The following is a 15,096-nucleotide window of genomic DNA, read 5'->3' on the forward strand; positions in this document are numbered from 1 at the left end:
ATGTGAGTATATATTACTCACATTCTCATCTGAGGAAAATTTCTGCAAATATACTATAATCAAACACAAAACAATAAATACAATCCTCAAGAGAGTGAAAAAAAGGGATCAATGATGATCAACGAATAGATGTATAGAAAGGTAGACAATGTCTACCTATCTATACATTATCCAAGCTTGTATAATCTAAAGGCTGAAAAAGAACTCTCAAAAAGGCAGATTGTAAGGACTTTGTAAGTATTATACCAGTAAAACCTAGGAATTAGGAGATTAGGATAAAAGTGGAGTAAAAGTATCCTGAGTTTTGGCTTCATTTAGATTTCAGGGATAATTAAGGTGATTAGAGCACACCCTACTGGAGAAAACAGTTTATGGCCTTAGAAGTTAAATTATGAGAGGAGAGAAAAAGAAGGCAATCACTTACTGAATGAAAAAAATGAGTAGTGTTCAAGTTAATGAAAACAAATAGTGAATGACAACTTCATCAATTAGCGAAAATAAAAAAGTGGGAAAAAGAGAATGCAATAATTCAAATAATTAATAAAAATAAAGTGTGATGGAAAGAATAAGATGTAGTACATTAATAATTATGTTAAAGTAAATAGAATAGTCTGAATATTCTCATAAATGAACCAAACATTTAAAAAGTAGTTAAAACATACTCCAATATTTGTTATTTAAAAGTAGTATACTTTAAACAAAGTGAAAAAGAGAAGTTAAAAATAAGAAGTTGTACAAAGAGATAGCAGACAAAAGCAAACTATAAGAAAGCGGGAGTGTAATATCAACATCCTAAAAGTAGAATTAAACTTTAAAGTGTCAAATAGAGTAAAGATACATCAATTAATGATAAGTTATAATTTACGAAGATGATATATTAACCATAAATCTATCTACACTACACTAACATAGAAACTAAGCCTATATAACAAAAGGATCCTAGGTATACAAGAATTTGATAACAGTATTTACATAGAATTCATTAAATCTAGGCAGCAGAAAATAGGTTATTTCAAAGATTTTAATAACATATTTAATAAATTTTACATGTATACGTGTTTTGTGCATGTATTTAAAACTATGTATCTTCCCAAAGAGAAATCACATTTTTTTGTTAACATTTACAACATACATCATGCAATTGGCTGCCCAAAGTCCATAACTAGAGAATTATAGGTCATGTTTTCTATTAAAATAAAATGGGGCCGGGCGTGGTGGCTCACACCCCTGATCCCAGCACTTTGGGAGGCTGAGGCGGGTGGATCACTTGAGGTCAGGAGTGCAAGATCAGCAAGGGCAACATGGCGAAACCCTGTCTCCACCAAAAACACAAACATTAGCCAGGCGTGGTGGTGCATGCCTGTAGTCCCAGCCACTCAGAAGGCTGAGACAGGAGAATCACTTGAACCAGGGAGGTAGAGGCTACAGTGAGCCAAGATGGCTCCACTGCACTCCAGCCTGAATGACAGAGCGAGACTTTGTCTCAGAAAAAAATAAAAATAAAAATAAATAAATTAATAAAATAAAATGGGAAATAAATAATAAAAATAGAATGAAAATGCCTAATCACTAAATAATGAAGAAAGATGCTTGGATTTAAGAGGAACTAAACAGAAAAACAAAAAAAAATTATCTAGAAACCAGTAAAAAAATTCTCACAAAAAACTAAGTCTATAATAAAACAAAAAGTGCTCTAAGTGCTTTCATTAGAGCAAGAAATAGAGGAGTAAGGAGGAGGAGATAAGAATTTTTCTTCTTATTTCAAGAAATTAGATAAATAGTATTAGAATACAGAAAATAGAAATTAGAAATCAGAAAATTAGAAAAATAGATCCAAATAAACAAGAAACTTATGAAGACAGAAACTTAATGAAACGCGAAAAGTCAAGAGGGTAGATCTAACCTAAAGCTGTTTTTTTTTTAAAGACCTGTAATATAGGAAAACCCCTTGTGAGTCGAATAAAGGAAAAAAAAAGTCAAACAGGCATCATAATGAAAATGAGAACTTTTCATATAAGGGAGGATACAAGAATTATAATGATCAAATGCAACTCTGTGACAAAACATTTGTTATAGAAATGAGTACTTTTCTAGCAAAATATAAAGTATAAAATCAACTGCTATCAAATTACCATATTGAAATCTTCTTTCTGACCAATCACAGTTTTTATCTGATATTTCTTTTGAAATATTAATACTGTTAATTAGAATACAAGGTATTCTAGTCTGTGAGCCAAATTCTCTTTGCAAAATGAGTATTAGAGCTCGAATTCTGAAGCCATACTGCTTGGGTTTAAGTCCTTGCTCTTTCATTTATTTGGCTGTATGAAATTGACCTTAAGCAAACTGCTTAACTTTTCTGTGCCTTATTTTCCCGTCTACACAATAGGCTTGGTGATACTAAGAGTAACAGTAATTACCTCATAGGCTTGCTATTTAGACTCCATTATGTAATGCACAAAGAAAACAATTAATAGAGGATTGGCACACAGTAAGAAATGTAGCAATTATTTTGCCTTTGATTTTGATCATTCATCCAACAAATGTTTTTGAACATTTGCATCTGTGTCTGTTCTATTCTAGCTACAGGGGCTGTGGAAATAAGCAAGAATAAGTACCAGCCCTAATGAAGTTTACATTCTACTGGGAAAGAGAGACAACATACATAACATTGTATAATTTCAAGGAATGACAAGAGCATTGATCTATTGTGTGGTGATTTACAGCCAATAAAAGTAGTTTAGTGTTCAATTATATGTAATACAATGCTCATTTCTATTATAACCTTCAGTTTACATATGTGATGACAAATATGACAAAAAGTTCAGACTTCAACAGGAAGATTTAGGTTTGAATCTTAGCTCTGCTATATAGTATTTACCTTTGGTCAAGTTTACTTAACATACCCACTTTGATTTATTCATCTGTAAAATATGGATACTAATACCCCTCTCCTAGAACTGTGATGATATTAAATGAATTAAATGGCTGTAGCATGAAACATGTTAGTTTTATCTTCCCTTCCCTCTCTCCATTCACTCATTCATTCATTCCCTTCCCTCTCTCCATTCATAATTACCTCTTTTCTGTCAACTTTTCTTTATGCTCTCTCTTCTTTCTTTGGTCTTTTCCTTTTTTCTTTTTCTTTTTCCTGGGAATTATGGTACATATTCATTGATACATGCTTGAAAGTAATCAGAGTAAGATAAATATTTGTCTTAACATGCTCTGTCTTACGGGTTAAATAGAGAGTAAAATGGAATGGGAAAACCACACCATTCTGGTGGAATTTTTTCTGAAGGGACTTTCTGGTCACCAAAGGCTTGAGTTGCTCTTTTCTGTGCTAATCTTCATAATGTATCTGGCCGTCCTTCTGGGGAATGGTACTCTCATTTTAATCAGCATCTTGGATCCTCACCTTCACACCCCTATGTACTTCTTTCTGGGGAGCCTCTCCTTCTTGGACATCTGCTACACCACCACCTCTATTCCCTCCACGCTGGTGAGCTTCCTTTCAGAAAGAAAAACCATTTCCCTTTCTGGCTGTGCAGTGCAGATGTTCCTTGGCTTGGCCATGGGGACAACAGAGTGTGTGCTTCTGGGCATGATGGCCTGTGACCACTATGTGGCTATCTGCAACCCTCTGAGATTTCCCATCATCGTGAACAAGGATGCCTATATATCCATGGCAGCTGGGTCCTGGATCATAGGAACTGTTAATTCTGAGGTACAAACGGTGTTTTTGGTACAATTGACTTTCCTCAGGAATAACATCATCAATCATTTCACCTGTGAAATTCTGGCTGTCATGAAAGTGGCCTGTGCTGACATCTCAGGCAATGAGTTCATCATGCTTGTGGCCACAACATTGTTCATACTGACACCTTTGTTATTAATCGTTGTCTCTTACATGTTAATCATTATCAGCATCTTCAAAATTAGCTCTTCTGAGGGGAGAAGAAAGTTTCCTCTACTTGCTCAGCCCATCTGACTGTGGTCATAATATTCTATGGGACCATCCTCTTCATGTACATGAAGCCCAAGTCTAAAGAGACACTTAATTCAGATGACCTGGATGCTACTGACAAAATTATATCCATGTTCTATGGGGTGATGACTCCCATGATGAATCCTTTAATCTACAGTCTTAGAAACAGGGATGTGAAAGAGGCAGTAAAACATCTACTGAACAGAAGGTTCTTTAGCAAGTGAGTGCAAAATGTACTGGAGTGTGAACACACTTGATATTGTTGAAACTTCAGAATTATGTTAGAATTTTGAATACTTTTACTGTTTTTCTGCATTTTCATATATTATGTTAAAATAATGAGATACAGCATTTCAAAATTATTGCATGTCCACTCTAGAGAATTTGCAAGATACAGGGCAGTAGGATGAAGAAGACAGAGGGGTTACCTATTACTCTACTAGTGGGAATGGCCCCTTTTCAACATTTTGAACAGTACCTTTCATATTATGGTTTCTTTTTCCTGCATTGGAATTGGGTGTGATGTACCTTTTTATGTTCACTTTTTTCCATAATGTTATTTCATAGGCAACATTTCATAGAATCTTTCAACATAAATAAAGCCCTCTGTTGTAGAAAAAGCAAAACAGAAAAAACCCAACATAATGTACTCACATTTTTCAGGGACAAGCCTTGTGTTATAGTTTCACATTAATCTCCAGATCTTGTTAAGCCATTAAATACTATTTTCTTTTTCTGTATTAAATTTTTTTTTGTGAAGCTGAGTATTTGGGACTATCAGAGGGGAGTAGATAAATAGAGTTTAAAAGCAGGGCCTATGCAGTCCATCGGGATATCCTGCTTTATGGTCTTTCTTTGCTTTAACTTACATGTTGGCTTTAGCATAAAGAACATTTTGCAAAATTAAAAATGGGTTTGAAAATCAGTCTACTGGTCCAGATAATAATGTGGACTACTTTTGGGTTGAATGGAGTGTCATATCAATGCCCATTTAGAAGATGCCAGATTTCTTTGCTATCCCGATATTTTTTTTGCTATTCCAATATTTTTCCAAATCTTAGAAGAATGTCCAAGCTCTTAATTTTTAGTAAGAATACAATTGATGTCTTGTCTCTGTTACTAACCAACTTGATTTGAGGAAGAAGAGGATTGGGGAAAGTCAGACAGTACCTTGCTTTTCCTTGGTTTTTACATCAACTTTTTCCTCTATTGAAGAACATTTTAAATTTACAGCCCAAGATGAATGACGAAGTGTGTTCAGGAGTGAACCACATTCTAGGTAATCAGTTTGGCTGAATCAATTTTTATTAGTGGACGAGTGAATTTAGATTATATTGGGCATAAACATATTTTGCACAGGCAAATAACAATTACCTGCTTGTGGAATCTTTTGGGTTTAGTCACTCATTTAATCTTCCCAAGTTCACTTGTTAATTTTAGTGGAGGGAATATTAAACAGTCACAAACTATATTTAAATATATCCATCATAGCTGTTTACAGATTAAATCCGATGGCAAGAGTTGAGATCATTGATAATTAAATTTATATCCTGACAAAATAGGCTATGAGAATCTATTAGTTCCCATACACCAGTTCATTGGACTTTTTGCACCCACTAAGAATTCCTGGTAGGTAGAAAGCCCTGAAAGTCAGGCATTTTATGTTTGACCCACAGGCAGGCTGTCTTGAATGCTCAAATGCTAATTTTGTTTTCCTTCATAGCTTAAATCCAGCCACATAAATTCTCTGGGGTGACTGTGGTAGCTCCATAGTCTTATATCAGATTTATAAATTTTTGATAGAAAATTAATTAAAGCAAGAAGAAATTTTAAAACACACATTTCTCCTCACAGGAGAATATTAGGACAGTTTTTCTCTCACAGAGTTGTAGAATCAAAGTCTGAAGAAAATAAAGGCATGTTACCTCTCTTGATATATTTATGTGTTCAAATTTGCTGGGCAAAATACACAATCATTATAATACCGACATAATGCTTTATTTTAATACTTGGGCCTCTAGAGGAGTTTTCATTCAGAAAATTTATTTTAAAAGCTTAAGGAGGATGATTTTGTTGTTAGCAACTTGTTTTTTCTAATTTGGAGACAAAGTATGATAAACTTATCTGATATACCAGGCTTGTATCTCTGTGTGTGTGTGTGTGTGTGTTTAGTTTGTGTATGTGTAGTGTGTGCATGTTCCTGGTGACTTTTCTACCAGATAGCAAAATCTACAAAGGTATTTATCTATATTCTTACCATCTTTACTCCCATTGCACTCAATTTAGAACATGACATTTATAATATGATTCAATATACATTTGTATCCATGAATAGGAAAATTATATGGAAGGAGGTGCAACTGGAGCGAAGCGCATACTTTTATATCCCACTGAAGTCCCAAGACAGGCTCATGATTGGGATTTAAGAGCAGAGATACAGCAAAAAAGGCAAAATTACATTGCTCTTAATCCAACAAATTATTTCATCATTTTTGTACACTTTTATGCCTGCCCAATTTCCAACTATTCTAAGCTTGAGATTATGTCAACTTTTTAGGGTGCTGGGAACTTCTAAAATGAACACTTAAAAATGTAGCAATATATTGGCTATCAGCTAATTCACATACGTCATCTCTCTAAAATCCTATGATCTGGGCTATAGTGTCGCTATCTCATAGATGAGGCCACAAAGCTTATGGAAGTTAATATATCTTGCCCAAACCTCAAAGTATGCAAGTTAAAGACAAGCATACACACCTGGCTATTCTTTCTTGAGTTAGTTATTCTTTATACTACAGCACATTTACTTTTCCACATTGCTTGTCATGACATCTAACACCAGTATTTCTTGGCAGCATATCTAAAATGACCAAATAAACTATTACCTGCTTCTCAACTTTCATAGCAAGTATATTAAATTTCCAGAAAATAACTTAAACAAGAAAATTAATTTAATTATTTATAAAAGAACCTTGACACCATCACATGTTGTGTCCAAAAATGATGCTTAATCACAATTGATAGGAATTAAATCTTAAATTAGGGGAAGACCTGACATTAATTGAGATATGAGAAGGGGAGGAATTTGATATTAGCACTAATCTTCCAGAAAAGACTATAAAAAATAGATTTTTTTGTTTTAGTAAAAATAACACTCACTTTACAAAACAGGGGCTCCTAATTTATGGTGTGTAAGTAACATTTTATCTTTGAAATTATGAAATGTTTTTTATGCTGTTTTTGGATGACAACTACCTTTAATTTATTTATATATCTAAAATTCCCAAGGAAATATGTGCTTATTGTAAAATAGTCAAATACTACGAAATGTGCAAACTAGAGAATTATAGGTCATATTTTCATATTAAAATAAAATGGGGCTGGGCACGGTGGCTCATGCCTGTAACCCCAGCACTTTGGGAGGCTGAGGTGGGCGGATCACTTGAGGTCATATAAAAATAAAATAAATAAATTAATTAAATAAAATGGGAAATAAATAATAAAAATGGAATGCAAATGTCTAATCACTAAATAATGAAGAAAGATGCTTGGATTTAAGAGGAACTAAACAGAAAAACAAAAAAATTATCTAGAAATCAGTAAAAAGAATTCCCATAAAATACAAAGTCTATAATAAAACAAAAAGTGCTCTAAGTGCCTTCATTAGATCAAGAAATAGAGGAGTAAGAAGGAAGAAATAAGAATTTGTCTTCTTATTTAAAGAAATTAGAAAAATAGATTTGGAAATTAGAAATTAGAATTCAGAAAATTAGAAAAATAGATCCGAACAAACAAGAAATTTATGAAGACAGAAACTTAATGAAATGCAAAAAGTCAAGAGAACGAATCTATCCTAAAGCTGTTTTTTTTTAAAGACCTGGAATATAGGAAAACCCCTTGTGAGTCGAATAAAGGAAAAAAAAGTCAAAAGTCAGACAGGCTTAATGAAAATCAGAACTTTTCATGTAAGGGAGGACATAAGAATTATAATGATCAAATGCAACTTTGTGACAACATTTGTTATAGAAATAAATACTTTTCTAGCAAAATACGAAGCATCAAAATCAACTGCTATCAAATTACCATACTGAAATCCCCTTTCTGACCAATCACATTTTTATCTGATATTTCTTTTGAAATATTAATACTGTTAATTAGATTACAAGGTATTCTAGCCCGACAACCAAATTCTCTTAGCAAATTCTCTTTAAGTATTAAGTTATTAAGTACTGAGTATTAAGTGTTGAGTATTAAGAGCTCGAATTCTAAAGCCATACTGCTTGGGTTTAAGTCCTTGCTCTTTAATTTATTTGTCTTTATGAAATTGACCTTAAGCAAATTACTTAACTTTTCTGTGACTTATTTTCCCCTCTACACAATAGACTTGGTGATACTAAGAGTAACAGTAATTACCTCATAGGCTTGCTATTCAGACTCCATTATGTAATGCACAGAGAAAATAAATAATAGAGGATTGGCACAGAGTAAGAAATATAGCAATTGTTTTGCCTTTGATTTTGTCTGTGCATCCGACAAATGTTTTTGAACATTTGCCTTGGTGTCTGTTCTATTTTAGCTAATGGGGCTGTGGAAATAAGCAAGAATAAGTACCTGCTCTTATGAAGTTTACATTCTACTGGGAAAGACAGACAATATACATAACATAGTATAATTTCAAGAAGTGACAATAGCATTGATCTATTGTGTGGTGATTTATAGCCAATAAAAATAGTTTAGTGTTCAGTTATACATAATACAATGCTCATTTCTATTATAACCTTCAGTTTACTATGTGATGACAAATATGACAAAAAGTTCAGACTTCAACAGGAAGATTTAGGTTTGAATCTTAGCTCTGCTATATAGTATTTACCTTTGGTCAAGTTTACTTAACATACCCGCTTTGATTTATTCATCTGTAAAATATGGATACTAATACCCCTCTCCTAGAACTGTGATGATATTAAATGAATTAAATGGCTATAGCACGAAACATGTTAGTTTTATCTTTCCTTCCTTCTCTCCATTCACTCATTCATTCATTCATTCCCTTCCCTCTCTCCATTCACAATTCCCTCTTTTCTGTCGACTTTTCTTTATGCTCTCTCTTCTTTCTTTGGTCTTTTCCTTTTTTCTTTTTCTTTTTCCTTGGGAATTATACATATTCATTGATATATGCTTGAAAGTAATCAGAGTAAGATAAATATTTGTCTTAACATGCTCTGTCTTACAGGTTAAAGAAGGAGTAAAATGGAATGGGAAAACCACACCATTCTGGTGGAATTTTTTCTGAAGGGACTTTCTGGTCACCCAAGGCTTGAGTTACTCTTTTTTTGTGCTAATCTTCATAATGTATGTGGTCATCCTTCTGGGGAATGGTACTCTCATTTTAATCAGCATCTTGGACCCTCACCTTCACACCCCTATGTACTTCTTTCTGGGGAACCTCTCCTTCTTGCACATCTGCTACACCACCACCTCTATTCCCTCCACGCTGGTGAGCTTCCTTTCAGAAAGAAAAACCATTTCCCTTTCTGGCTGTGCAGTGCAGATGTTCCTTGGCTTGGCCATGGGGACAACAGAGTGTGTGCTTCTGGGCATGATGGCCTTTGACCACTATGTGGCTATCTGCAACCCTCTGAGATATCCCATCATCATGAGCAAGGATGCCTATGTATCCATGGAAGCTGGGTCCTGGATCATAGGACCTGTTAATTCTGCAGTACAAACAGTGTTTGTGGTACAATTGCCTTTCTGCAGGAATAACACCATCAATCATTTCACCTGTGAAATTCTGGCTGTCATAAAACTGGCCTGTGCTGGCATCTCAGGCAATGAGTTCATCATGTTGTGGCCACAACATTGTTCATACTGACACCTTTGTTATTAATCGTTGTCTCTTACACGTTAATCATTGTGAGCATCTTCGAAATTAGCTCTTCTGAGGGGAGAAGCAAAGCTTTCTCTACCTGCTCAGCCCATCTGTCTGTGGTGATAACATTCTGTGGGACCATCTTCCTCATGTACATGAAGCCCAAGTCTAAAGAGACACTTAATTCAGATGACTTGGATGCCACTGACAAACTTATATTCATATTCTACAGGGTGATGACTCCCACAATGAATCCTTTAATCTACAGTCTTAGAAACAAGGATGTGAAGGAGACAGTAAAACACATTCTGAGAAGAAAAGTTTTTAACAAGTAAATTAGAAAGGTGAGAGAATTTTATAATCACAATGTGGAAATCAATTAGAGAAACCAGGGTTAAACAGATAGGTTCTCGTTGCTGTTTCACATTCATCTCTCAAAGTTCTAAAGCTCCAAAATACACTTCTCTGACTGTGATACCTAATGAAAAGAAGTAAATAAATACATTTCAGTGTTTGGAAATAAGTTTCTATTCTGTTCCATTGGTTGATATGTCTACTTTTATCTGAGTACCATGCTCTTTTGATTACAATAACTTTATAACATATTTTAAAATTGCAGTGTATTATGTTGTCAGCTTTGTTTTTGCTCCAGATTCCTTTGCCCAGGCAGGGTCTTTTCTAGTTCAATGTAAATTTTAGGATTGTTGTTTCAATTTTTATGAAAAATGACACTGGAATTTTGATATGGATTGCATTGAATCTGTAGATTGCTTTAGGTAATATGGACATTTCACAATATTAATTCTTCCAATCCACGAACATGTAATATCTTTTGATTTACTTATATCTTCTTCAATTTTTTTTATCAATGTTTTAGAGTTTTCAGCGTACAGTTCTTTTATGTCTTTGGTTGTCTTTTTTATTTTGGAGACATTGGCAACCAACTCATCTAAAATGATATGTGATCATTAAATAACAAGTAAAAGAATGAGGGTTCAAAACAAAACAACTCTACATTTTTTACTGGAACATGTTAGCTGTCTTATTAGAAAATTATGCTTATTGGCTTGTATTTTATGAGATGAGGGGTATATAGTGACGAGTCTATTTTGAGCTTGTACACCTCAGCCTATAACTTATCCTTAACTTAAAAATGTAATGGGATAATATCTATAGACAAATAGAAAATTTCAAATACTCCCTTATTCCCCGTCATTGCTAGGGATTTGACAGTTCTCTTAAAATTGCCTCATAGCTATACATTTGCACATATACTTCTTTTTGTTCTATCGATTTGTATATGCCATTGCTTTATAAGACATCTTTGATATACTTCTTGCAATTAGCCTTTTCAGGCTCTTAAAGACAGCCTCTATTATACTAAAAGCTACGTAAAATGAAGTCTTTAAAATGAGATGTTATTCTTGGTCCCTAAATTCTGGGGTAGTTTGAAGATGTCAGGATGTGTTGTCTGCCATGACTCTGAAAAGACTAACATTAAAAACCATAGTTTTCATTCTCCACTGGCCTGGGGAAACTGATGTTCTGTTATCTATAAAAACCTGGGGGAAAATATATTATTTAATATTATCTTGAGTTATCATAGCCATGAACTACCTTGAGTTCTAAAGATTGTCTCCAGCGTTTCCATATATAGTTCATTAAGTGTCTTCTTTATGTGAAGACACTTCTTTGTTGCTCAGACCAATGTCATGGAAATTTGGAGGTTCTGGGGAAATTCTGGAAGCCATGCCCTGCATACAGAATGAATGCTGATGAAAGGTCACCTAAAGCTACAAGGAACTAAAGTCATATGCCATTTAACAACGTTTTGATCAGTGACAGATAACATGTGATGGTGGTCTCATGAGATTATAATTTTATATTTTTACTGTGACTTTTCTCTGTTCAGTTATTTTAGATATACAAATACCGTTGTGACACAATGGCCTATAGTGTTCAGTACAGTAGCGTGCTGTACAGCTTTGTAGCCTAGGAGCAATAGGCTATGCTGTGTAGTCTATGTGTGTAGTAGGCTATACTATCTAGGTTTGTGTAAATATACCCTACGATGTTTACAACATAATAAGATTTGCCAATTATGCATTTCTCAGACTGTACCCCTGTTTTTATGACTGTAATATTTTTTCATGCTGAAATCTCCATGAGTCTAAAGAACATTACTCTCTGTAATACTCTTCACATTTGCAGACATGTAGATTTGTGTCTAGTTTTCCCAGACCCCATGGAAAATGTTGGTTAGAAACATACAATTTTTAAAGTACTTTGCTGCCGTTACATTTTGGCAGAATATTTAATAAATAGATCCATACTTATTGAAAGAAAGAGGTATGCTCAGTTTTTAATGTTCGGATCCAGTTAGAAGGGATGTCAGCTTATTTTTAATAACACCGACTCAATTAGTGTAGATAAGCTTTTCATCTTCTCAGAAAAAAAAAAAAGCTTTATCCTCAAGTTTATTTTTTCACCTTAAGTTTTCAAATGCTCAGTGATATGAGTTCCAATTACTGGATTCCAGGCAGAATGTAAGTTGGAACATAAAATATTCAGGACAATTGACCCTGGTCTGTGCTAAAATAGGTGAAGCTTTCCACTGAGGTTTGGGCCTCCATCTCCTAGTCTCCCAGGCACAAGAAATCCTGTCTCAGAATCTACTCATACTGCAGTTACATTGGCCACATCAAGATCTCCCAAGAGACTCTGTTATAATGATGTTTTCCACAATTTACTTTGAAATTTGTAATTTCCTTTTTATTTATTATACACCAGATATTGGCCAGGTGTTTTTTTTTTAACTTATTTGCATTTCTTCTGTGCTGCCTTACTAATATCATTAGAAAAATGTTTTATAGGATTTCTGGGAGCTCATTTATACACTTCGTATGAAATTGGCTTTACATTTGCTATAATATTTTGGTGCTAAAAATATTTTATGTTTTCTGCAATTTGCTGAAAAGGGAATCTTAATTTTTACAGAACTCAAAACCTAGTTTTAAATGGCCCATAGCCAATGCAGGCAACAGTAAATTTTTCCAATAAAGTTTTCTCATTCTACCTTATTTTTCTCAGCTCCTAAATACTCTACTGTGATAATAAATATTGCTTGTGTTTGTGACATCTATATCTAGGGTTAAAATGTTTTTTGATCCAGAATATCAATTATAAGAATAGGATAGCACAAGGCAGCCAGCACTGATACACTCTACAGTGCAAAACATATGCAGAGCAATAACCAGAAGCAATCTTCCTTCCACCACAGATACAATATCAGGTCCCCAAAACATAGTTGTTTTGTAGTCTTTTAGGAAATCGTTAGTCAGGTGCAGCCACATGAGGAGACACAGAAGAGGGTCAGGAAAGCAAAGTTTATTATACTCACAAGTCTTAGAGATAAGGGGCATGATACATCACACAGGGCCACATGGGGAAGCCATCAGGATGGTCAGGAGGCAAAAAACAGGTGTGTGGGGAAGGTTTAGGCCACTGCCTTTATTGGAGTTTCCATAGGAAAGGCAAGTTGAGACACAATGAACAGTTTAGGATTGGAAGGGTTGAATAATTTCTGCAGGCTTTGGGCTAAAGGAGTGATTTCTGGTTGTCTGGCAGTTGTCACTGGGAACTGGGGTTTAGGGGCCAGATAAAGAAGGTATGGCTCTGGATTAGTTAGTTTCCATGTCAGAGGCATGCTCCTAGCTGAGCTTTTTGCTATCTCTAAGAATTCACTAGCCCATGGAGGGCAGTCTCTTCCCAGCCAGGAATGTTTTTTACGATGTCAAACCATCATAATATACAAAAAAAAAAAAATCTTTACAATGCAATGTTCAATTCAATTAAACATATATTTCCTGGTGCCTAACATGTCCTTAGCACTGTTCTAAGCACACAAGATACAATGGTAAACAGAACAGACATTCTTGCTCTCATGGAGCTCATACTCCAGCCAGGGAGACAAATAAAAAAAATGTAAAAAAAAAACCAGGTTTACCATATTGTGCATCCGCTTGGTAATATGGTGGAGTAGCTAATGGTTCCACCAAGAAAAGTAAAAAAATCTATGTAGAATAAAAAAAAAAGTAAATGGACTTTATTATTTCTGTAGAAGTCAGGATATGAAAAGCTAAGATTCTGAAGAAAAGAGAAGTTTATTTAAATGAGCCAAACATTCTGTACTCCTCTTTTATTCTCTTGGGACATTGCTGATTCTTAATTGTTGCTTGATAGGCTGAGAAACTGGGCAGAGGGCTGCTACTAAGAGACAGAAAAAGTGAAAATAGATTTTGGCATTGTCATGGGTCTAGGAAGACAAAACATGAACTTTGGACCAGCTAAGACACCCTGTTCTTGAGAGGCCAAGGTCCCAAACTGAAGGGATGTACAGATGAGTGGTCCCCACCGTTGTCATTGGTTTTCCACATGAGGCATTTGCTGACTCTAGGCAAGTCAGAACAAGAAGCCAGGATTGTACAAAAAATAACTAAGAATGTTAGTTGAGATTGTGACTGCCTCTTGTGTTTATGAGATCAAAATTGGAGTCTGGGACCTAAGAAAAAAAAGCTTTTTAATGAAATCTCCAGAATCTCAGTTGGGACTCTGGAGACTCTGGAGAAAAGAATCTAAGAAAAGGAGGTGAATTAGATTTTGGCTTCTATTTACAAAGTCTGAAATCCAACTCTAAGTTATTTCAACCCATCTTTGACCTAAGACAGTCTCCCCTACTCTGGGTTTCTACTAGAGAATAAAGTAAATCCTCTTTGGATGAATAAAACATCACCCAGAGATTCTACATTTTTTTCATCTACAATATCTGGCATTCAATAAAAAAATCACAAAGAATAAGAAAACAGGACCAAGAGACAAAAACAGATAATTGAAAGACCATCAGGTGATCTAAATTTAGAAGTAATCAGACACAGACTTTAAAATAACTAATGTTAACCTGCCATGAGCATAGATAACAAGATGAGGACTTCACCAGACAACTTAATATTATATTTAAAAAATTGAAATTATGGACCTCCAAACCACAATAACTGGTATTAAGAACTAAATACATAGATTCAATAGCAAAATAGACAAGGTTGAAGAAGGGCTTAACAAACTTGAAGGTAGACCAGTAGAAAATAACCAGACTGGACACATGGAGAAGACAAAAGGAGGAAAATGCAGAAAGGACTGTGAGAACTACATGGAATATAATGGAAAGTCTAACATATAT

General features: G+C 34.5%; 2 protein-coding genes across 2 annotated transcripts; both read left to right on the forward strand.

The window, feature by feature from the left end:
- Window positions 1-3,256: 3,256 nt before the first annotated feature.
- LOC100604955 (olfactory receptor 13C2-like) lies at window positions 3,257-4,212 on the forward strand. The gene is given in 2 exon segments (XM_012500691.2): window positions 3,257-3,962; window positions 3,965-4,212. Coding segments are annotated over 2 exon segments (954 nt in total).
- A 5,026-nt stretch (window positions 4,213-9,238) lies between these two features.
- On the forward strand, window positions 9,239-10,195 carry LOC100604628 (olfactory receptor 13C5). Its single transcript, XM_012500690.2, is given in 3 exon segments — window positions 9,239-9,316; window positions 9,318-9,834; window positions 9,837-10,195. Coding segments are annotated over 3 exon segments (954 nt in total).
- The last annotated feature ends 4,901 nt before the right edge of the window (window positions 10,196-15,096 follow it).

The sequence above is a fragment of the Nomascus leucogenys genome, chromosome 1a, assembly GCF_006542625.1.
Source record: "Nomascus leucogenys isolate Asia chromosome 1a, Asia_NLE_v1, whole genome shotgun sequence".
NCBI lineage: Eukaryota > Metazoa > Chordata > Mammalia > Primates > Hylobatidae > Nomascus > Nomascus leucogenys.